This window comes from Spea bombifrons, chromosome 2, assembly GCF_027358695.1.
Source record: "Spea bombifrons isolate aSpeBom1 chromosome 2, aSpeBom1.2.pri, whole genome shotgun sequence".
In the NCBI taxonomy this organism is placed as follows: domain Eukaryota; kingdom Metazoa; phylum Chordata; class Amphibia; order Anura; family Pelobatidae; genus Spea; species Spea bombifrons.
This window is the reverse complement of record NC_071088.1, coordinates 111,250,137-111,275,146: the sequence shown is the minus strand read 5'-3', so window position 1 is coordinate 111,275,146 and position 25,010 is coordinate 111,250,137. Positions and strand designations below refer to the sequence as shown.

The window sequence follows — 25,010 nt, the reverse complement described above, 5'->3', positions numbered from 1 at the left end:
ACAGCACTCCCAGGTTTCAAAACTGCTACATAAAAGTATATGTTTATAAAACGTAGTCAATCCACACTATTGCACTATGGTCATTTTGACATGTTTCATGGATTTCTTTCGACAGCAACCTCATCCACAGTTAGCAGTAAAAAAATAGCTTTTTAAAATTGCTGGTTTGGGTTTCTTGCCCAGGGTGTGTCAATCTACAGAAACAACCACCAGTTTGTTTTCTGCAACATTTCGCAATTTCAACAATACCCCATATGCACAGGTTTGGCATATTTTGGGGAAGCTACTTGGCAAATTCGAAAATGTGCATTTTTTTTTATTTTTTTTACTGAGGTCTTACATGGTGAGTACAGAGATCCACATATTCCCTATCCATTACCCAAATTAGACCGTCTACCCACTTTTTTTATTGTACCCAAAGACTAGCCATGGTACGAAAATGCTTGTTTATTTTTTTTTTTAGAAAATTGTAGTGAGTGGCAGTATTTTTTTAATACTTTTTCATTTTACTTTTCTAAAACATTTTAAATATTGTTTTAACTCCCCCCCCCATTTTTTATTTATATATCTATATATTTTTGTACTTCTCCCTAGAAGAGAGCTGTGCACCATAACTAGAGATCCCATATGGGGTCTTCTCACACACCAGAGATCTCTTTTAGATGTGATTTCAATAGTGTGATCAGCAGCAGGGAATCATGCTAGGAGACCCAACTGCAGTCTCTACAGGCTCCAGGCCGCCATTAGGGTGAAGGGATCCCCTGGTGACATCACTGGAAAGAGAATGTCCGGATGGAATGTCTGAATGTGAAAGCGTTCCCTTTGAGCGCTGTGACATTCAACCATTCGGGCTGAAGCCATAGCCATCTTCTGGGGTCAACTGGAATTCTGGGATGTAGTACTATGTCGCAAAGAGGTTAAAACAGATCTAAGCAGTATGTAGTGATTAAATACTCCTGGTCTCAATTGCATTTTTACTTTGAGGGTTATTCATACAATGATTCTGGTGCACGGTTTTAAAAGTTGCCATAGCAATGAATGGAATGTTCCAGTTGACTGGAACATTCAAGTTGGTTGGTATGGTGATATAAACAAAGAAATAATCTAGAATATCACATTACTGACAATAATGGCCTGGTCTGCAGATAAAGGAGGTTTAGACAGTTCTTTATACAGTACTCTATTGTATGCTCAAAGATAAAAATGTTTTTTTCCATGGTCTTACCTTTTAAGTCAGTCAAACATTTACCTTTAATCAAAATTGTTGCCTTTGTTTTATACCAAAAAACGATGATTAGCATCTATAGGAAGCTTACTATAATCTTATCATCTCCAAGAAATGGTTGTTGCTCTTTTTGCTGCCTTTGTCTGTAAGAACCTCCCTGTTTTTTTGTTACAACGAAAAAGATCTTGTCTCTCTCTAGATTTATTGCAATTTTTCTACTGTCTGGACTGTGGCAGCTCCAATTTGACAGCTTTCTCCCCTTCATTATATCGATTTAAACTACAAACCCTATTTTGCTATTAAAATACATGCCACAATTTTGCTTAGTTACAAAGAAATAATGCAGTGATCCGTGCCCATGTAGTGCCAGCTGTATAATAATTTACTGAAGCTGTGATGTATGATCCGCCAATACAACCCTTTTTTCAGATGCCTGGAAAATGTTTAATCTATTGTTTCTATTCCGTGCCAGAAACATTGTTGTACCTGTATGCTCATAGACAGAATCAATTATAAAATACAGGACGGGTATTGTTTGAAGATCGAAAAAACACACACATCCTAATAACATTATTCTTGTACTTTCCAGAAACGTCATAGGTTACAGTTCTGTGATTATTACTCATCCTTCAAATACTTAATTATTGCTTCCATCAAAGTCCAGGTAGTTTTAAAACAATGACATGTTACATAGTTCTAGTAATTGCAAGAGGGTAAAATAATTACTCATTAAGGCTTATCATCAGGCTTATCATGAGAAAATAGGCTTCACTTTATTGCAGCCAGACAGGCAGGGGCAGACTGACCTATCGGGCACTTGAGCATGGGCCGAGGGCCTGCGAGGGTAAGAGGGCCTGCGAGGGTCAGAGGGCCTGTGAGGGTCAGGGGGCCTGCGAGGGTCGAGATGGGGTCTGCAGGGATGTCATATACCGGCGCCCAGTACTGGAGCCACTCCCACTGCCACACCAAAAGGCCTTTTCTTTAAGAGGAGAGAAAAGTAAGGAAAAGAAGAGGAGGAGGAGGAGGTGGCAAAACAGACTAAGACAGAGAAGAAGGGGGAGCTGCAGGAGAGGAGACAAACGCAGGAAATGTAAGGAAACATTGTGAGAGTGTTAGAAAACATGAAGACTGCACAATGGTCCTCTGGTGGTACACACTAACACACATCACCACAGGGGACCATGCCATTTTGTTACCCGGGGCCCTGGATGGTCTCAGTCCGTCCCTGCAGGCAGGGCGGTTTGTGCCATACAGGGGTCATTCAAATGTAGTGAATGATCCTCTTTCCATAAACCGTTGCATTCCTGCTGAAACAGCCCTCAGATCTCCAAAACAAACGATCCACTCAGACTTCCTTGCACCGATGCCTTTTCGACCAACCGTGGTTATTGTTTAAAAACGGGGTAAAACGTGACCAGCTATTCCCAAAAATAGGGTGTCCCCAGACAGCTGGGAACCCCAGCTATCTGTGTACCAAATTGCGCTGACAAGGTTCCACTTGGCCCCGAGTAATCTCCCTAGAAAGAGTGACATTATGAGCATGTGGGTATGGCTGGCTACATGTGTGTTGTTCAATAAACCAGTTCCTGTTCTACTCCAAAACTGGTGTTGTCTGGTGATTGGGGTAAATTGCTATATTTAGCTATTCGTGGAGGTTCCAGTTCAGAGTCTGATGGAGATACCCTGCTGGGGTATCAGCGAGTCCATCACACACTACAGCTGGATTTTGAAAAAACCATGCAGAATCTGCATTTAGTGTTAATGTGCACAAACTAAGTTATGCTCCATTGAGGAAAGAGATGGCAGTCATGGCAGAAAATAAGGCAAGGGGAAAGGGACAACACCAGATACGAACCCACAGCACACGATATAAACCCACAGCACCAGATCACTAAACACAACTCCACAGCACCAGACCTAACCCCACAGCACCAGACCTAACCCCACAGCACCAGATACACCACCATAGCACACAACATACAAATTGCACCCAAATGTCCTATATCCATGCAATCTCTTTTCCCTCTTTATGTATTTTCTTCTTCCGCCTCTGCTTCTTTTTCTACTTTTATGTATTTTCTTCTTTCATGCCTACCACCTCTGCCTCCCCTTTTTTAGTCTAATATGCCTCAATGCTCACCATCTCTTTTCCCCCTTTTTTGTCTTATATTCCTCAATGCCTTTTATCTCTTTCCACCATTGTGTCTGACATCCTCGTTAGTGCAGGGATGGGAGGCACATGACATTAGAGAGACTCAGCTGACCTGCCACTACCCCTGCGTAGTGTTTGTGTCATCTGAATGCAGCCAGCAAGCACAAGGTGGCAACGGCATGGAGAAGTGAACAATCCCCCCCCCCGGACACCCATGGTTTTCACTCATCTATATATATAAAATCTGTTGCACTTTAGAATAATCCTCAATAAATGTACCTGTTCCATCACTGCTGTTATCACAGTTCCTACTTAAAAGGTTAACACGACTCCTTATCCATCTTTTCACTGTTGTATGTTCTCAGAGGATTAGCCAGAGACAGTGAAGATAATCTTAATTCAGTCTATGACATTTCATGCAACAATGAAAACCTGAAGACTTGACTTCTAGTCAAGGTAAGATGATATCAGCATGTAATTGTGAAAATTGAACTCTGAAGCAGTAGAAGAGAGGTTGCAGAATGGAAATGTTCTACTTCAATCATTCCTTTTTTGAAAAGGTCAAGAAGGAACAATGCTACAGTAAAAACTGGCCATAACAGCTTTTCCTGGTTTCAATCCATTTATAGCTAAATTATAAATACACAAATATTTGCAAAGCATTTATAAATTAGGTTAGGATGCAACCAAATCTATCTGCTTGCCCTAGGACCCAGATTTCACCCACAGGACTTGCCCTAGCATCCAGATTGCACCCACACAGGACTTGCCCCAGTACCCAGATCACACACAGACACATAACTTGGCAAGACTGCATCCACAGTACTTACCCAGCACCCAGATTGTACCCACTGTGGTCTTGTTTCAGTCAGGGCTCCTCTCAGTCTGGCTCATGCACACCCTTTATCCATTCTATAATCTTTAGGCTCAAAACAGTATCAGTAATGGATAGACCGTCAGAATGCACATATATATTCTTCCCTTACAAATGCCTGCCCATAAGGACACATGCCTACCCAAACAAACACTCATCCACACATAAGCATCCTGGCTTACACTTGGCCTTTCATCCACACTTGCTTGCCTTTAGACAATACTTGCTCTAACATATAAACAAACACACACTCCCTATCCTCTTTCTCATAATTTCTCCCTTTTCTACCCATCTCTTCCCTTTTTCGCACTGGAAGCACAGACACAACACAAAATAGCTTTAGGTATAGAGTATAGTCATTTACCAGCATATATTATTGTTATGTGTAAACGCCAAACAACATCAAAGCTAATGATACAAGTAATTTAATTGCTTCTCTTTGCAACAGTTTAACTCTATATACATAACCCCATCATATTTTTGTTATCATTTTTTCAGTGTTTTCTTCTGTCCACTGACTGCCATGTACATGCTGTTTTGGTGGCTTTTAGTCTGGACGCATGCTTTATCTTTACCTATGCAATCTATTCATTGTTATATGGTAGCCAATATATTGAAACAGTAGTTTTGGCAGAAAACACTTACCTGCTGCATGTCTAGAAGCATAAGCACATTCTGAAGATCTGAGGAGACCTCTGCACTAGAGGCTTTTAGAGACATCTGCCAGGGACAGGAGCACCAGTTAGTACTACCTCCTAATCTGAATAATGTGCAATAAAGGAATGACTTTCTTTAGAATACATTTCCACATATTGCATATTACATATGAAATAGTTACATTATTAATTAGGTTGAAAAAAAAGACACCTAGTCCATCAAGTTTAACCATTCCACAAACCCAAATTAGTTGATCCTGAAGGATCAGAAATCCCACTGAGACAGTAATATCATCTCAAAGGGAACAAAATTCCTTCTTGACTCCAAGGCAGTCGGACTCACCCTGAAAAACATTACCTTATCTACTTTTACACGTTATAACCCTGTATGCATATCTAGAAAAACATCCAAAGTTTATTGAATATATTGATTAAATTGGCCAAAATGATTTCACATGGCAGTCTATTCCACAATTCAATCACCCTAACAGTATAGAAACCTTCTCTATGTTTAAGAAGAAAGCTCCTTTCTTCCAATCTTAACCCCTTAAGGACAATGGGCGGTCCCTAAACCCATTGAAAACAATGCATTTTGAGCCCGCACATGTACAGCTTTGTCATTAAGGGGTTAAGGGATGCCCACGCGTTGTCTGGAAACTATGATTTATAAAGAGAAAAAAAAAAATCTCTGTATCGACCTTGTACATTCTTGTAAAGGTTTATCATATCCCAATGAAGATGTCTTTTCTCCAGAGAAAACAATTACAATTTGGACAGCCTTTCTTCATAGCTGAAATTTTCTATTCATTTAATCATTTTTGTAGCCCTTCTCTGAACTGTTTCTATTTCTAGTGTGCTGTTTTTTTGAACTGGTGCCCAGCAGTCTTACCAAAAACTTATAAAAGATCAAAAATATCTTTTGATCTCTTAAACCTATTCCCTTGTTAATACATGACAGCATCCTGCTTGCCTTAGCAACAAATAAATTGATAAGTAAATTAAGTAAATAAATAAATATGGATGATATTAAGGTTTGATATAAGTTTAGGCATTTTTATGGGGAATTGGGTAATTATGCGGGTACTTAAGAGTAGAATATATGAAAGTTTTGGTTTGGGGTGAAGGTGAGAGTGAGTATTGACATAATCAGGGCCGTCTTTAAACCAAATGGGAACTGGGGCAAGTTTCTCCCATGGGCCACCCCAGGCCATTCATACTTGAGTACACAGCAGAGGTCTGTGCAAAGGCAGACACAAATCTCACATTCACGTTTCCTCCATCGTGGTCTGCATGTTGCCTGCTGCCTGTTCCACAGTCCTCTACATCCAGACTATGGTGGTTGTTGAGGGAGCCCAAAGATTAACTGCCATGGGCTCATAAGGTAAATATAGGCCCTGGGTAGCTGCCCCTTTTCCCTTTGTTAAATATGACCCTGGTTTGTAGTAGAATTAGTGCGTGGATGTCTTGTGGCCAGTTTATGGTATCCAAATCTGGAGAAAAGATATCAAAACGTTCAGGAAATTCTACCCTGGCTATAGATTGCGTTCATACCAATGTGATGTTACTCAGCAAGGTACTTGACTTCTTTGTCTCCACATTGAGCTTAATCAGATTCCTTTCTCTGCATTCCATGATTATCTCGGAATCTGAGGAAAGACAGGAGATTTAAGAAGTCATAAAAATAATGTTGCAAACACGTGAATATGTGCTTTTGGGACTGTGGTGTCCAAATTAAATGCTCAAGGACTGGAATGAATTTGCTCCATGTTTCTATTTTTCCATTATTTATTTACACATCAATTAGAGAGTTTAATGAGGACTTTGTTTTTTTATACTCTTAAGATGCTCTGGAGAAATCTACGAAAAAATCTAGTAAGCAGTTTTAGCACTTTTAACACATTTGCTATTATGTTTAATGAGTCTTGAAAGAACTTACACACGGACTTCGGTTGAGTGAAGATGTTCACTTCATGTGTCTATACAAGTGATAAGTTCATCCTCAATTGCAAATCAATCCACTGTCACAAATGCAGTTTGTGGTATCCAGTATCATTTATTATGAACAAAAATCAATAAAATGTTTAAATGCAATGGTCCTTGCCCCATCATCCCTTGATGGAATTGATCATTAAGTGTACTTAAAGTGTTTTTTATAGTATGGTATCTCCTTGCATGTGGCTTATTGTCATACTCACGACTTGTCCAATAGAGATGAGGTATGTAGACTTGGTATTCCATACTCTCCAGATCAGACAATGTCAAACTAGACTTCTCAGGTAGCTTTTCATTCTCTTGGAAGTGTATAGACATATAGACAAACATTACATTTAATGTCTAACCATTTAAGTACGTAATCACAAGTATTTTTCTTAAATGTGTTCCTATACGAACAATACGGACACTGTACTGTTACATTTCAGTATTTAAGAGGATCTGTCCCCTATACAACTCCAAATATGACTACCCAAATATTGTGCTTTTTTCAGTGATTATTAAAATGAACAGGACTATCTGACCCCAGTAAAACTTACCCTGGTGGCAGTTAGTGACAAAGCCCACATAGCTCATTACTCTCCCTTTCCCTGAACTCCTCTGCATTATCTTCTCCCCTTCCCTATATCCAGCACTGTGCTCAGTAATGGAACCCCTGAACAGAGTTGGTGGGCAACCAGGAACGAGACGGCAGTGTAGACTACCACAGAAGGATACTAGACCACACTCAAAACAGACACAAGGTGTCTATAGTTATACCCTATGTTGGATCTAAGAGCTAATTATTAGTAAGCTCATCCCTTAGACAACTAGAAACAGGACTCATGTCTTGCTATTAACAGCATCACAAGGGCAAATTCAAGAACTCACCTGGAGATAGAAGAAAGATGGATAATAACACAAGCGAAAGCACTACAGAGATCACCACCATTGCCAGGCCAATCCCACGCCAGTTACGAGGTGGAGCACCTGAACTACTCAGGTCCTGTAAAAATGAAGAAACAATACACTTCCACATAAACAGTAATCATTGATACATCTGATCAATCCTAAGTATCTTGAAATGCAAGTATACAGGGTAATCTGAGATCTCTATGTGTTTTAAGGCATTAAGTTGCAGGTCAATATGGCTGGCCGTTAAACCAGCAGGCATAGCCTGTCAATGGTGGGAATGGTCACAAGCAATTCCCACCATTGACAGGCTAGCAAATATATGTTGTTTTCACCAAACCTCACACTTACGAATAATCTGCATTCTCCATACTTTGCTTCTGTAGATGATTATACTGTAATGAGATGCATTCTGGAGAGTTAAAATAAATATTACAAATTGAATTTTGCTCTTGTGCACCATGGGTAATTGGGACAAAGACATCTAAACACTTTAGGCCACGCAAATTGTACATTAGATTCTGCCAAGGTCTACATGAAAGTGTAAATTTGTCTATAATTTATTAAAATAGTCAGCAGGGTTCCATTGATTTCATATTAAGAATTATATGTCTAGGGAAAAGGAAGAATTTATCTGAGCTTAGCATTTCTACATAGAGGTAATATTAAATTACATTTATTTATATAGCGCCAGCAGATTCTGTAGTGCTTTACAATCAGACTTGGTAGGATAAATGTAAAATCACAAGCAATTAACAAAGTGGTACAAAAGGAGAAGCTCTTGGGAGCTTACAATCTAGTCAGTTGAGAGGGAAGTGAAACAGTAGAAGATCGATTTTGCCCACAGCTTTTGCTTTCAAGCACTGCATTGTTGAATGTGGTTACTATTAACATCATTTTTATATTAAATCATCACAAATTAAGTTGAATTGATAAATTCATTTCAGGGGTGGATAATCATCAGAGTCTCCCTCACCATCAATACTGAATGCAATTTAATCTTGATTACCATGTAGGAGTCATTTGTTTCAGCTATGAATAGCGTGTCAAGCCCTACCAAGGTTTCTCTCAGAATTATACTATATAAATCTAGCATGTGTGTACAGACCTTATTTTATTCCTTGGGTGTGATAGGTGTAAGGTGTGACTGGAGCAAGGTTTGAATGTGTGAGGGAGTGAAGTGTGATGTGGGGTGTGAGGATAGAATGAGGCTGTTTTAGTGAAAGTGTGAATATGTAAGTTTATAAGTGTGTTATGGTGAGTGAGTAAGTCTGTTTTGGAGAGGGTATATTAGTCGCAATGAGGAGGGGACAAGGGACTGGGGGGCCACTTGGCTTTACCTCTTCTGCCATTACCTCTTCCCACTCCCGTATCCAGAATTTCACCCATGCTGCACCCCTTCTCTGAAATTCCCTTCCTCATTCTATCAGACTTTCTGAAAATCCACTTTTTTCGACACACCTACAACCTTTCTTCCTAACACTCTCAGCCATCATCCTAATGAAGCCATCTGAATGACCAACAAGCTCTACAGATCATCCTGATTTGATGAACTCATCCCCATCCAAGCAGTCCTCTCCAACTGTTTCACTTCCCCTGAACCAACTAGATTATAAACCAGCGAGAGCATGGCCCTCTTCTGCTTTTGTACCAGTTTGCTATTATTTTAATTTATTTTACTGACTCTGTTGTAACAGTGCTACGGAATCTGCTTGTGCTAGCCCCCAGGCCAGAAGGAGCCAGTCCTCTCCTGGTTATAACATATTAAATTAGTACTACTTTCTCATTCACTTAATGAAATTTCAACTTCACTCTCATGAAAAGATGAACCTAGGAGTCTTACGTTACATATAAGAGTGCTGTTCAACATCGATAAACGGTTAATTGCACTCTGTGGTATGGTAAGCACATAAACAGTGGTTCTGTCATTCTATTCCTCCCTCGAAAAGGTTTAGTCCCATAAAAACGGCAAAAAAGGGACTGTTTAGTTTCACATGCATCCTCACCAAGAAAGAGTGCATACTTACAAAGTACTTAAATAGTCAAATAAAACAGGCAAGAAAGCACCTCTATTGAGTACAATGGGAACTCTAGACTTGGTAAATATCAGTTACTATTTACAGAGTCCGGACTCTTGCACTGAGTCTATATACAGAGCCGCAAAATGTTCCAGTTTATCACACTATAGTTAAGTTACTCCTAGCCTCGATTTAATGATTGTCATATAGACTTCTAAATAGCAACCAATGAGGGGTAGACAAGTAGTGCATAAAAGGACATTAATGTCCATGATCAGGTTTGTGGAAGTCATTGGTACCTGTGGAGAGCTTACAGAAATACCTCCTTTATTACTGGGTGAAGTTATGCTGTGGAAAAAATACTTTATTCCAAAAACCATTCCTACCAGGGTCTATCACTATATTTTGTTGTGTGTGCAGGTAATATATACGTAATACTTAAATAGCAGAAATTTAATGGAAACTTTTTTAAAGACACATACTTTCCAGTTTACACTTCCACTATTTTACGTTGACCCTCCTTGAAAGACCCAGGGATCATTTATGGATGGGTGTTTTAGTATTTCTGTTTTTAAAGAAATTGTCTGTGCATCATCATTTAAATTAATTTTATTATATGCTATTCATAAGTGATACTTCTACTTAAAGGAAATAAACATTACTACTTTTGTTATACATTAGTATTAGTGTCAGTAACCATTAAATGTTAGCATTTAATGGAAAACTGGACAATATTCAGGGCAAGAAACACCAGATATATTTGTCAGGCTCCCGGCCACGTCGGTACCCAACGCGGGGGGTACTCACGCGTCTCAATAATATAATACTATTGTTAACATTCCCACTGCAAAACTATTATGTGTTTTAAAAACAGAGGAAACTACACTTATTTTATTAAGTTACATCAGCTACTCCTTTCAGTAATTTTATTACATAAAGTAACATTATCTTTCCTTATAGGGTAGAAATGGTGATGTTTTAAAGCCAGCCCTTGCTACAAACACACCAGAACAAAATGATTTTCTTTGCCTTAATAACATTTAGCTGCCGGATTGAAATACATGCTGCATAATGCATATTGTTTTCACTGGGAACTCATAAAATGACAAAGAAAATATGCTGCAAGCAGCACTATAATAATTCTAAATAATAAAAAGCACTGGAATCCTTCCCGGAGGTGTCATGTTATAGTAATACATGCTGTAGGGTAGGATTATGATGCAGCTGGATAGGGCAAAAACATCAAGTGCGGGTTAAATTATAATGGGATGCATCCAAGCTCTTTGTGTGTATTTTAATCTGCATTTATTAGTAATGAGTAATTTTGCATTATATACTACTATGAAGCACAAGTTATGAGAGTTCAACAATGACAGGATTGAGAAGAATCAGTTGGGAGCAGGACCAGCCCTAGGAGCCTACAGCTGTAGGCTAACCATGTCTATTACCACATGGGAGGGAACCTGGATGACTTCACCCCAATCATTTCAGCACCCCAGTTCACAGGCTGAATAATGGAGCTACCTTTGAGCTGTCCAGGTACAGTCGCGGCCTGAACCGTGGGGCACGTGTGACAGACTCAGTAAGAATATGCTTATTGTGATTCCAAGTTAAACCATTAGAATTTTCTACAAGTGGCCAAGCTAGCTATAATGCAACATGAGTCAAGCTGACCAAAGCCACGGTCTGGTAAGCCTCACTCAAGCCGCCATGAGCATTGCTCACTGGGACCAAACTCCTGACAAGGAGAATGAGTTTAAGCCTCTCCTCTTACCAAACTGTGGCCAAGCTAGGCTGTGGGCTTGAGACAATGCTGGTTTTGCATAATGGGAGAAGCGCAAGAGAAAAACTGTGAGTTAGAGGTAGGTCCCAGACAGGTAGTCCCTCAGGCAATCTTGAATTATGCACAGTGACCGCTGACTACTGAGAAGCACCTGGCTAAGCTTGTTGGCTCCACAAGCTGTTGCTGGCTGTGTCTTGAACTTGGCTTCCTGGCTCACCTTTCCATATGGGCTTTCCGTTTTGAGTGATGTAAACTAAAATTGTATCCAGCGTTGTAAAAAGACTATTTTTGTGTCTGTTTCTATACAATTTATATTATGCTTACTGAGTTTTAGGCGTTGGACTTGGTTTAAGTAGTATCACATGTCAACCAACTGTCCTTGATGTTTTATCTAGGGAGGAAAGAGAAATTTGAGGTCTAAAGTGAGGATGTCCCTTCTAGAGACACTAGGGAGTGCCACATTCTACTTGGAAATTCCATACAAGGTTGGGTTGGCTTCAGGGCCCAATAGCCCCAGGCTGATTCACATTCTTCATGCAGAACCAGGCACCCGATGTTACTTTGCCCACTCTGGAAGGTGCTCAGTGGGGTATTGTAGCATGGCACCTTCCATGCAACTGCATGCAAACAAAATCAAACTCAGACACCAGACAAGGTAAAGTAAGCTCTTATTTGGGAGAGTGTGTGTAAAAGGGTTGAGTATCTGAATGAGAGAGATTGTGTATGTGCAAATGTAAGTTAAGTAATTAGGGTGCGGGCTGATATAGGGTGGTGGGGGTTAAAATAGGGTGGTGGGATCTTGAAGCCACTTAACTGTTCTTGTCCCCCAGGTGAGCTATAGGTCATCATAAAATAAATTGATGTTGTGGTTGGGTTTGATCTCATATCTTGATCTATAAAAGCTAGGTACTGCACAAGTTGGGAAGAGCTATGTTATCTTGTGTTGGAATGGTTAACGGACCATTTCTGTTCTCTGCAAAGGAAGTGTACCAGTGATTGAAAGCCAGTGTTTTATTGCTCCAAGGTAATCTTGCTACAGTATTCAGTGGGACGTGCTGCTTATCGATGATGTGCCAGAAAGTGTTGGAGGAACTGATGACTATTAAATCAGTTCTGTCTGCCTTTCCTTACTCAGCGGTTGCTTATTAGCGAAAGACGACAGTGCTGCATAACAAAGGCTATCTACAGCGCTTACTAGAATGGCAAGGCACACACGCTTTATCCCCCTGAAGTTTATATAAGTAGGACAATTACTTTTTATGCTTTTTTTTAAAATCAGAACATAGATGGAGGGGGTACCTGGGATCTTCTCTTTCCAGGGATGAGTGATGACAAGCATATCCTCTGTCCCGGAGACCATAGGCCTTCCCCAGAAGCCCTATGATATCATATGATACTATGATATCTGTATCACCTGGGAAAAACCCAGGTAGACATGCAGGGCAGTCCCCCAGTCAAACTGACTGTGAGTCTCCAGCACGTTAGGTCAATCTACAATCGAGCTGAACTTGACTGCTGTCAATTTAAACAAACCAGTCAGTATATTAATGAGTTTCGGATTGTTCTGAATCAACTCGCCTCCTTCTGAGAAATCATGATGACTTCTCAGAAGGAAATTTGCCAACTTGACAAAATCAGCTTTTTGTGCATAAACCAATTGCATTGTTTTTTGTAGCAACTCGCGGCTGTCAGGGAGCTGTCAGTCAACTTGGCTTCAACTGTGGTCAAGTATACTTTAGTGAATAAACAAGTTTCTCATTTTCAACCAACTCAGTCCAGCTAAACAACTTTCCATGAATACATTACAAAGGCCAACCCCAGTGAGCTTCTGTTGCAAGTGGAGCTTGGCAGATCCTGTATAATACATAGCTGAATAAATGAGATTTCTTAAAGTCTCCTCGTCCATTGAATTATACATTGTACAGGGAAAGCTCAGCGATTCTTGCTGGAGATACTTGGCCCCTCTTAACAAATAGTAAAGTGAGGGAGTTGAAACCACAACCTTCCTGCAAACTCAGGAATAAACCCCATTGTATAAAGCTAGGCAAATATTTAAGCTATATATGAACATTTTGAGAATAACTAGGCACTGAAATTGTGGGAAACTAAAAACTGTGTAATAAGTGTATGTGTTGGCATGCAGTACTGTGTGAAAACAGGTATCAGAATGTAAGCGACCTGTCACCATTTTATAATAGAGATCTGCTTGGCTGGGCTAATTGGCTGTGGGTGTAGTAAACATATTGGAAGGTTCATATTGGAAGATTCAATTTTAGATATTTACTAAAACTAGAATTGACAAGATTTATATCTGACCCTATTCTCAATCGAGATGCACATTACTAGGTGGTAACCTGGGGCATCTGCTATATCATCAGATGGCCGATGATATAGAAGAATGTCAACTAGGTCTCTTCAGCTGAAAATCCTATGGACAATTAGAACGTAAGTAGAGATAATGTGCATGTTAACGTTTTACTACAACTAATGCTTGAAATATATCATCAGTCCAACAAACACTCTAATGTGAAATAGACATGTTGATAGACACCATAACTTCAACAATAATGGTTATGTGAAGTTTTGAGAAATCACGGTGGACCCAAATCAGAACCTTTCTTCTTTGTACACATGTAGGTGCAAAACACGAAATCCACAATGGTTCTTCTAATTCATCATTGAGTAAAATTACTTTTAAATACTTAGCATTATCTGAAACTAGTCACTTGTGATATTGGATATTTAATTTAACAGTATTTTTACACAAGGCTGGACCACATGACTATGTGAACACACTGGATTGTGTACTATTGTAAATATATTTGGTATAGTCAAGCAACATGAATAAATGCCTAATACTGAATTAAATTAAATGTTGGCACTAAGACCCACGAATACTTGGGTCTGTTGGTACATATTCAAGATGGTGTGAACCCCAGTGTTAAATTCCATCATTTTCTCAAGCTTTATATTAAACCTCAGCATTGTGTAAAGATTTGTGTGAAACCTCAGCCTTGTGTGAAGCACTGGAAGCACTGGCGTAACTACAGCGGTCGCTGCTGTGACAGGTCCCGTGCCTCTAGCGGGCCCAGTGCAACCCTTGCTACCCCTTCTTCCTGTCTCCCCGTACCGGTTTAAAATAGTTTAGAAAGGGCCCCAACTTCACAAGCCACAGTGCCACCTTTGCCCCCAAACAGCTTGTCTGTGCAACCTTTTGTCTCCAAACAGATTGCCTGTGCCATCTGTTCCCCCAAACATGTATGTGCCCCCAAACAGCCTGCCTCTGGCATTTCTGTCCCCATAAACAGCATGTCTGTGCCACCTTTGCCCCTTAAAAACAGCCTGCCTGTGCCATCTCTGCCCCAAACAGCCTACCTGTGCCACCTAAAAAGCCTCCTTGTGCCAATCATTTATTAATTCATTCATTCAGTGTTTCTGCTGATTGCACCATTCCATTGATTGTAATGGTGATAAGAACACTTCTTAAACTGTGCACCAAATTCATAAGACAATTTGTATTTAACCATTGCATTTTACATTGCATTTGCATTGTGTTACACAATAGCATTCTCTGAAGGTTTGTGTTGCATCTAAGCACTGTGTGAGGCTGTGTGTGTGTGTGTGAAGCATGCTGTTAAACCTCAATGTGGCATTAAGTCTGGTTGTTTTGGAGGATGAAGCAGAAAGTGTAGACAATAAGGGAATAAATGGAGTATCGATGTTTCATTTAAGAGGGGGAAACAAGTTCATCCTTTGCCTGTGGCTCTTTGAAATTCTGTAGTGGCAGCTAAACTGCATTTCAGACATATGAATCACCTGCAAACACTTGTGCTGACTGTTAACCTACTGCTAAAGGACTGCAGTATATTAAATTATTATTTAATATAATAAAAAATAATAACCTACTTTTTGTAGGTAATGATGATTGTATTAGCCAGCTCAAATGTTGTAATTTCCATACAGATAAAATTGTGTGTGCTAATAAGAATATTCGGTGGTAGTACACAGCATACATTCTAGTAACAGACAGACAGCTAGAACATTGTTATTTGTATCGTTGCTGTGTGTCTGGTAACAAAAGCAGTTATCGGTTACAGGGGGTAAATAACAGAACCAGGTGATTGATCTTGCAGTTATAGGGGAATAAATGATAAGATGCATTTAGCAGGAAGGTTGGTCAACGTATAATTAAGTTTATAAGGCTGCAGAAGAATAATGGGTGTTTTCCATCTCACAGACTAATGGTTCCTATTTAATATGCTGTAAAGTTAATTTGCCCTCGCTCAAGTAAACTTCCATTCAAGAATACAAGAAGAATGTGCCAGAGAATGGCAGTGTTAAAAGCATGCTAAACAGAAGCCGCTGAGAGAATGTGCGGTATACAGCAATGAGCGACAAGAGCAATCTACAACCAATATCAGTCACGTTTACACTCTAATAAGAGTTTACTAGCTGTATAAAAGGGCAACCGGGTCTCAAGATCCAGCTGGTCATTGTGATGATTAGTAATGTAGGATTAGAGTGATTTAAGTTGAAAGATTCATTGGGATAATGTATCACATACAAATCAATCTGTGGCAATCACAGTGAGCAGTAGAGGTATTGGTCCTACAATATATTATATTTCTTCCCTTTGAGTGCCAGGTGGACCATATATATATACCTTTAGCAGTAGGGGTTAAACCTGCCTCAGCCGGTAACCCTGAGCTGATATTATGGTCAGATTCTTTATAAAACCATAACATATTAACATGCAATGTGTCTTTAACCCATTAATTGTGGTATTCATTGTAATATATTTCTCAATCGAGTAGAAAAAAAAAAATACCCTCATCTTCCAGCCTAATCACAAACACATTTTATGAATGGATGAATGAATGAATGAATGACCACCAATACTGACCAATTCTGGACCAAGGTTCTGCTGAGTGGTGACAATCATCGCGGCAGAGTGGCTTCTGTGCTGTGTTGTGTAGTTGGTGTTTCTTGTCTCCTTTAGCTGTGCAGAGAAAGAGGATTTTTAAATGCAGCTCTGTGTGTGCGTGTCTCGTGCAACAAGCGAAGGCCAATCTTATATTGACTAAGGGAATTAATCAGAAAGCAAAAAAAAGTACTCTCTCAGCGAAATTACCAACTGTGAGGAGGAGGGGAATAAGACAGGAATCCTACGCGGAGAAGATGGAAGGAGGGCAAGAAAAAAGCATTATCGCAACATAAATAATAGTATTTGCGCTCCCCTTTTTTTTATTTCCAAAAGCAATTATTATGCAGTTGTAAAAAGCAAAATACCACAGCGTATAGTAACAAAAGGTTCATTCTCAATGTTTACAATTAGAAGATACTAGTATAATACATGTGCATGTTTAACCCTTTCAGTGTGTTGCTATATTGACCACCACTCTCGTATTGAAAAAGGTTCAATTAGCAAAATCAGGCACATTTGGATGTTAAATTTACATTTTTCTGGTACCATATTTTGGTCGTGAAAATAAAGTTTGGGTTTGAGCTAATATTTTTCATTTGTAACTCGAAACATGTATTGTATAAAAGGTATAAGTATGCTTTCATAATAATTTTGGGGTATGTCATGGATGCTTTTTATTGTGCATACATTTAAAAAATGAGAAATATTTGGTATTGGTTATAGGAAAACCTTACATTGGTTTAAAATTCTAGTGTAATTTGAATTTCTTTTTTATTTTATTGTATTGCGTTTTCCTTGATTGTTACAGTAGGTGACTTTGTGTATTTTGCTGAGATTGCTCATATTCGCTCACATCTATAAACCTAGCAAATCTCCTGTGAAAACACACTGCAGAGCTGCTAAGTCCCTATCCTTTGCTGCTTCTGCCCCAGCCCATGTAGATGGCTACAATTCCAATGGCATGAAGAAGCAGCAATAAAAACGGCGGGGCCCTGAAGCAATTGCTCCGTGTGCTCCGCTGTTAGTTTGGCCCTGTGTAGGGGATAAGGTTGATGAGTTTAATCAAGTAGACTTCAACGTGCATTACAAAGCTTCTGCTGTAGGAGTAGCTTTGTCTCTTTTCTTTCTTGTCTCCTAAATAGATACGTCCATTTCGGGAGAATGTAGGATTTAATTCTCCCTGCCCCACCAGGCAGACTTTCTATAACTTATATGTTGCAACAATAATCTATTACACACGTACATACCGGAAGCCCAAAGTATATGCAGCTCTCTCACAAACACACTATATTGATATTCCAGAAAAAAATAACATTTATTTACTATACATATGTGCCGGGTGTCCAACATACCGTACTGTGCAAAGGTTTTAGACAGGTGCAAATATATGCTGTAAAGAAGGAATGTTTTAAAGAATATACAAGGTGGTTATACCTAGAGTTGGGCGCAGGCCAACTCTTCGTGTTCGTGTTCGTCTTCGTTTTTTGTAGAAGGGGTTAATACGGGGTTAACACGGTAGGGACTACGCAGCAGCAACGAAGAAAAAAACAAACACGGAAAAAAATCTACACGAGTATTCGCCCAAACCAAACAGAGGAACAGGTGAATATTCGCAGAATACGAAGATTTCCCCCCCCCACGAAGACGAACACGAAGACGGAGAGTTGGCCGGCGCCCAAGTCTAGTATAAACCACTGGTTTCTGGAGCAGTGGAACCGTGTTCTCAGGAATGAGAACCTCCAGAGGTTCTAAAAGATTATGTAATTTCGTATCTTTTTCTGACCTCATCTTGTGTATCTCCACTGTGCTCCAGTGACTCGGCTTTCCAGTCCTTCAGCCTGTTTTTCTGTTCCTGGCCTTCTTTTTTCCTTCTTCTGGCATCCAGTATCCTGCTTCTGGTCACCGGTAGGGTCCATCTCTATCGGTGGGTGACTGCAGGTTGTTGCCACTACTACTTCTTGTAAAAATAGCATATAATACATATATATATATATATATATATATATATATATTATACACAAAATTTATCTTTGATGAATATGATTGTTTCTTGTTTCTTAGCTACATTCCTTTGCAAACTTACATGTAGTTGCTTTAAAATAAGGTGGTATAAAATAAAAATAGTTGTTTGAAAGCCATCTTAGTAAGTGAGGCACCCAGAGGGGTCACTTAACTATATATATACATATATACATACACTATATACATATGTGTTCACACTCACTGTGTGTGTAAACACATATTGTTGGATAGTGGTAGCATGTGTATAAGAGTGTAGTGTTGGCACTGTGTGAGTTTATTGTGTCCTGTATTGCATTAATGTGAGGGTATGTCAGCATATGGAGTGTATGTATTAGTTTATGGTGTTACCCATAAACTAGGACAAGGAGCTTGAGGACCCCCACCATAAGTCTCAAAGGGGAGCCTCAGCATTTTTTGTTACATCACTGTCTGTTAGCTATGGGGGCGAAGAAATACCGCACCCAGGCACCACAAACACAAACGCCTTATGGGAGGCAGATCATGGGCGCAGAAATAGGTGAGACAATAGGGTGGGCATGTGACAGGCTGACAGGGGAGGCATGAGGCCCAGTTGTTAAGCCTGTATTGGGCCCCAAGATTTCTGACAGCGCCCCTACTCATTTGTATTATTACACAAGAAAAATTCAAAACATCCCGGTCAACAGTTATAATGCCATTCATTTTAGTGTAGTAATTAACATGTAATAGGAATTTTCTGCTTGGCTTAAAATTATTAAAATAAAGTTGGGTGTTTAGCGCTCTCTAGTGGCCGAATCAATAAATCTTAGCCCTGTTTTTATACTTCACATAGAGTATACGTGCACCACTGATTGATAGCGCTTCCTGAATGTTGAGTCTGCTGAACTGGACATACCTACTTCTACCTTTAAACGATAGCAGCTCCAGACATTTTAACATGTGCATCTAGGAAATAGTGCAAGCAGAAATTGTAGAGGCTAATACAATGCCCATTGGATGGGCATTGGAAGACCAAAGGACTTTACATCAGGATAAATGGGCAGACAAGATGGGCCAAATGGTTCTTATCTGCAGGCAAAGTCTATGTTTCTATACTATCATACCTGGGAACGCCCAAATCTTTCTGGTCGCTGACATCAGCGGGACCGCCCACCGACATCAATCAGGAGGGGGCAGTCCTGGCCGCTTCCTGCAAGGGAAGGCTCCGGGTAGCTGGTGTGAAGAAGTTCCCAAGATTTTTTTTTCTTAAGTACATTCTCTGGTCTTGATATCTACAATCTGACTGTAAGGAGAGTTGACTTTCCGTTAACTGATGGGAGAATGGTGTCCATACCTTAGAATTAAAAGTTTCACTTGAGTCTTGAGTGTCTCAAGGAAATTGCTTGATTCAAAGGCTTAAATGAAACAAACTGAGGTAAAGGTATTTAAGTAGTCTTGGTTGAATTGCTGGTTTCAATGCAGGTTACTCAGGACATAACAGGAAGGATGCCAGCAACTACCTAACCCTTATAAACACCCTCATCAGGGTATTACTTCTACAGAAAAACATTTTAACTGCCTCCCACTGTTTTCAACAGATGATATACACCGATCAGACATAACATTATGACCACCTGCCTTATATTGTATAGGTCTCCCTATTGCCCCAAAACAGTCCTGACCCATCAAGGCATGGACTCCACTAGACCTCTGAAGGTGTGCTGTGGTATCTGCACCAAGACGTAGCAGCAGATCCTTTAAATCCTGTAAATTGCAAGGTGGGGCCTCAATGGATGCATCCTGGTGCCATGTGTTCTCAGGTAATCGATGCACACGCACCCGGCCATCCACATGATGTAAAAGAAAACGTGATTCATCAGACCAGGCCAACTCTGAGGGCGAAATGTTCACTTGCTGCCTAATATATTCCCACCCACTGACAGGCGCCATGATAACAAGATGATCAGTGTTATTCACTTCACCTGTTAGCGGTGTATATAGGATGTATATCAAACCTATTGCACAAACATATGTGTCTGGAGTTCTTTGTATTCAACTATTTCATATTACAGCAACGGTATAAGGCAGTGTTCTTTTAAAAACCTGCAGCTGTAAAAAAAAAACAGATAACAAAACTAACATACCACTCCCTTGATACACTTCATAGTCATGAAAACAGTATTTGTATAACCAGCCTTAAAATTATACATTTAATAAGGTGGACAAATCTTCAGGATCTACAATTATTAAACTCTCTCTTAAATTTCAAATCCAAGAAGGGAATATCTGTGTCTGATATAATGTTCAATACATTCCAAATGGTGAAACATAACATTACAAAACGTGAAAATAATTACTTTGTGTAATATACCCTAACTCATTCTAGATTGTTAGCTTTTTTGAACAGGTGCCTCTTCACCTTTTGTTTCTGAAAATCCAAATTGTTATGTTCTGTACTAGCCAGAGTCGGCACTCACTAAAATTACCAACAACCTCCTCACTGTTAAAACAAAAGGCCACCCCTCACCACTTATACTGCTGGACCTCTCTGCAGTCTTTGACACAATTGATCACCCCTTCTTCTACAAACCATTTACGCTCATGGCATCCATGACACAGCTCTTTTCTGGCTTTAATCCTACCTCTCTGACCGTATGTTAAGTGTCCTCTTAATTGGAACTTGTTCCTTTCCTCTACCATCTATCTGTTGGGTGTTCCTCAGGGCTCAGTTCGTGGGCCGCTACTCTTCTCTATCTACATCTCTTCCCTATACACAGATGACACCCTAAACTACATTTCCTCTCCTGAACCTTCAACCTCTCTTCTAACTCGCCTCACGACTGTATTATTACCATCTCAAAGACTGAGCTTATGGTTATCCTGCCATCCCCTCTGTCCACACTTCCTGACATCTCTGTAACTGTTGAAAACGCCATCATTCACTGCCTTGGTGTCACACTTCCTTCATCCCTTACATCCAGTCTCTTTCCTTCATCCCTTACATCCAGTCCCTCACCAAATACTGACGCCTTCACCTAAAAAAAACATCTATTGAATTTGCCCATTGGCCCATATTTATATACCTTGTGATATACCATCTGGATTATTGCAACTCTCTACTAACTGGTCTCCCCCTCTCCTGCCTTTCACCACTCCAATCCATCCTAAACACTGCAGCTAGACTAATCATTCTCTGTCACCTTTCCACATCTTCTGCTCCACCGTGCCAATAGCACAATTGGCTCCCTAAAGCCTCCACAATCAAATTCAAACCCTTGACAAGAGCCTTGACAGAGCTCTTAACAACTCCGCACCCCACTATATCTCTGCCTTCTTATCCAAATAGGCTCCTAACCGTTCGCTTCCTTCCTCTGAAGAGCTGCGTCCCTTCTTCTACCATCATTACCTACACTATCTTTCTTCTATATAACTGAAAAAAGCACACGTTGTATGTTGTTCCAATAAATTAATTTGCAGTTTAAAGTTTTGATGACCTCCCTTTGACAAATGTCTCACTACCTGAGAACTGACAATTTAAGATGCTGTCTATTCTGTCATTTCACACTGAGGTTCTGCATATCAAAGTGAGGCACAAGTAGTCTATATGTAAAACATGGGGAAAATACTCACAACAGACAGTTCAACATCTATATCTAAGAGCTACGTCACCTTGGTATATGACCATTAAAGTGGTGTTCTTTATTGACTTTGGTTCCTATATCCCTGCATTGCCCATAGGATAAAGTGGTCTTGCCAGTAAATACAGGCAACCTTTGATTCTACAGCTAGTGTGTGCATATTTATATTGCTAACCTCATTCCTACCAATTTAAGAATATTTTTAATAAATAACATTCCCATACAAATTACATACACTTTTAACAGCCGAATGTTCTGAGCTTTTAGAAAACAGGGTACACCACAGAAGAAAGAGGGACGGAGAAACATGGGCACCAACGAGGAACTGTCCCTGCTTAAGGGAGACCAGCAACAACAGGTGCCAGCCCTCCTCTGCATCTAAGCCAGATCTCCACTTTGGAAACATGCAAATTATAACATTGATACGTGATCATAAAGTAAACATAAAATGTCAGTATCTAAATGTCAAATTAGAGAATGACAAATGTAGGAAGTGAACGAAAAAGAAGAAAACAAGAATAAGTAACATCATCCTATTAAGAAAACAAGATGATGTTGAGCTGCAACACAAAGCCATATGTAAAAAATGTTTTTTGTTGCATTGTGGTCTTGAATGTAATCTGTAGGATAACTTTTTGTACTGGGAGGAGGAGTATCTCCTCTTCCCAGTGCAGAAAAGGCTCATGAGATTTCTGTCAGCCTTAACTCATGATGCATCTTAATCACATGAGTGTTAAACTACACCCTACATATTAACCCTTCCATCCCTGTGCTGGTTAAAAGATTCATAGATCAATATGAATCTTGAAGATGAACAATTGTATAGTAATTAGCACAGATTCCCCTCTGCACATGTAACTGGCGCTCCTGCTCTTCAAAAAGCACTCTATTACCGGTCCCAGGATACACAAAGATCACTCTGGATCTATGAATTCAAATGTGATGTCCTGAAATGTGGTAGTTTCTCCCAAAATAATCTGAACATAAAAAACTTGTAATGCAGAACAATGCATTGCTCAGTCACCGCACCTGCACAGAAAGTATTAAATGTGCAGAAGAGCCCTACGGTACATCTATACACCTCTTCTCACTCCTGCATTCAGGATTTCACCTGTGCTGTACCATTCTCTGGAATTCCCTTCCTTGTTCCATCGGATTTTCTCCCTCTGAAAACCCACCTTTTTTGAGAAACATACAACCTTTCCACCTAACACTCTCAGCCATCATCCTAATCAAGCCATCTGAACGACCAACAACATCTACAGATTATTCGGACCCAACTCATCCCCATCCAAGCAGTCCTCTCTTATTATTTTACTTCCCCTCAACCACCAACTAGATTGTAAGCTCACAAGAGCAGGGCCCTCTTCTCCTTTTGTACTAGTTCATTATTGTGTGTGATTTTAATTGTAAGACTGATTGTACCATAAATAAATGTAATGTAAACACAATATAGATCAAGGGTTATCAGTGAGCGTTATTATATTGTATTTGGAAATATATATGTTTTAGGCACTTTTGCACGATTGCCTGTGAAAACGAATCAGCTGACAACCCTGTGTATCACACAGTGATAAGCTAGACCGTTCCTTGTCACATGAACTAGCATTCCTCCCAAAATCAAAGAGGGGGTATTGTCTGATGTGTGGCTTTGTGGCAGAGCTTGACTGAGGCTTTTTACATGGATTTATGACCTACTGGTAGCTGTAAAGCGAAAGCTATACAGTATCTAAAAAAACACCCTGTAGAACATGGTATGTGAAAATGCACAATGTTTTGAAAGGACTGCTTCTTCTTTGCTTATTTAACCAACCTTCCTTCCTGCTATGTTTGCAAGCAAACACTGCCCCTTTTGCTGCCCTGTTAGTCAAATTAGCAGGTTAATGTACTATCGTGCTAAACGGTGCCAGCAGGGTTCAGTCTACTCGCCCCGTGTCTGTATATCATGGTGACATTATGCATTTTTTTCCAGGACACATATACATTTCACATGTTGCAGACCAACACATGTAAAGTGAATTTGGGACTATCATCTCCCAAAAAGGAACCAGATACTTAGTAGTACATCCCATATACTACAATGCAGCGCTTTATATATGCTGGCCCATACCCCTAAAAATTAAATTATTTTGTTTTATTTATATAGCACCAACAATTTACGCATCACTTGAAATCAGGACATCTGTGTTGGTGGGCGTGACAAGAGGCCTCGTCAGCCCGGGAAATGGGAGTACCGGGAGGCATGGCCACCTGCCCGTGTTACCCAAATAGTCATCTAGCAAGTCAAAGTGAGAGCTGTAATGTTGGTATGCGCTGCAGCGTAACTTTCACCGATTCTTCATCTCCCTGGTGAAACTGACGTGACGCATGCAACATGTGTTGTGATGTCACGTAACACATATGCATACCTCTCAACTTCCCAGGGTGTATCAACTGGCGCTCTTCCTCTTCTAGGACTGTAGAGTAAGTTCATGAAGGGCAAGCCTGGGACTCAAACAGCCATGGTCTGCTTGTGGCAGCCTCCTCAGGCAAGATGTCCTAACAGATAGGTTAAGGTGTGTCATAGATACTCTGCTGGACACAGGGCAACTGTCATATAATCCCAGTGGGAACTGACAGAAATAAACAAAATGGCATTTCCTTTACAACTATCCAGTGAGTGGATGATGTACAAATTGAAAGGAGTTTTGAGGACACTGATGGCAGATTTGCCCTTTCAAAACTTGACACCTATGGATTCTACGTGTTGCTGGACAGTTTTTTAATTTATGACAAATTCATGACACAGAGCAGGTCAGGGTATGAATTCTCCGTCCCACCAAGCCAAACTTGTCATGGGCACATATACTATACGGACAAAAGTATTGGGACACCAGA

General features: G+C 40.0%; 1 protein-coding gene across 1 annotated transcript; it reads right to left on the bottom strand.

Annotated features, from left to right (window-relative positions):
- Positions 1 to 4,845: 4,845 nt before the first annotated feature.
- On the bottom strand, positions 4,846 to 21,431 carry LOC128473799 (inactive dipeptidyl peptidase 10-like). The gene is made up of 5 exons (XM_053456031.1): positions 21,348 to 21,431; positions 7,770 to 7,884; positions 7,103 to 7,198; positions 6,459 to 6,553; positions 4,846 to 4,971 (listed from the first exon to the last, which is right to left on the bottom strand). Exons 1-5 carry the CDS (start codon positions 21,429 to 21,431, stop codon positions 4,846 to 4,848), a joined length of 516 nt encoding a protein of 171 aa, XP_053312006.1.
- Positions 21,432 to 25,010: the final 3,579 nt, after the last annotated feature.

Excerpts from the sequence above, each read along its gene's own strand:
- LOC128473799 (XM_053456031.1), bottom strand. The coding sequence starts at position 21,431 with ATGGCGTTTTCAACAGTTACAGAGATGTCAGGAAGTGTGGACAGAGGG. Across the intron at positions 7,885-21,347 it reads TAAGCTCAGTCTTTGAGATG|GACCTGAGTAGTTCAGGTGC; the intron begins GTAATAATACAG and ends TCATTTTTACAG. Across the intron at positions 7,199-7,769 it reads CATCTTTCTTCTATCTCCAG|AGAATGAAAAGCTACCTGAG; the intron begins GTGAGTTCTTGA and ends TACACTTCCAAG.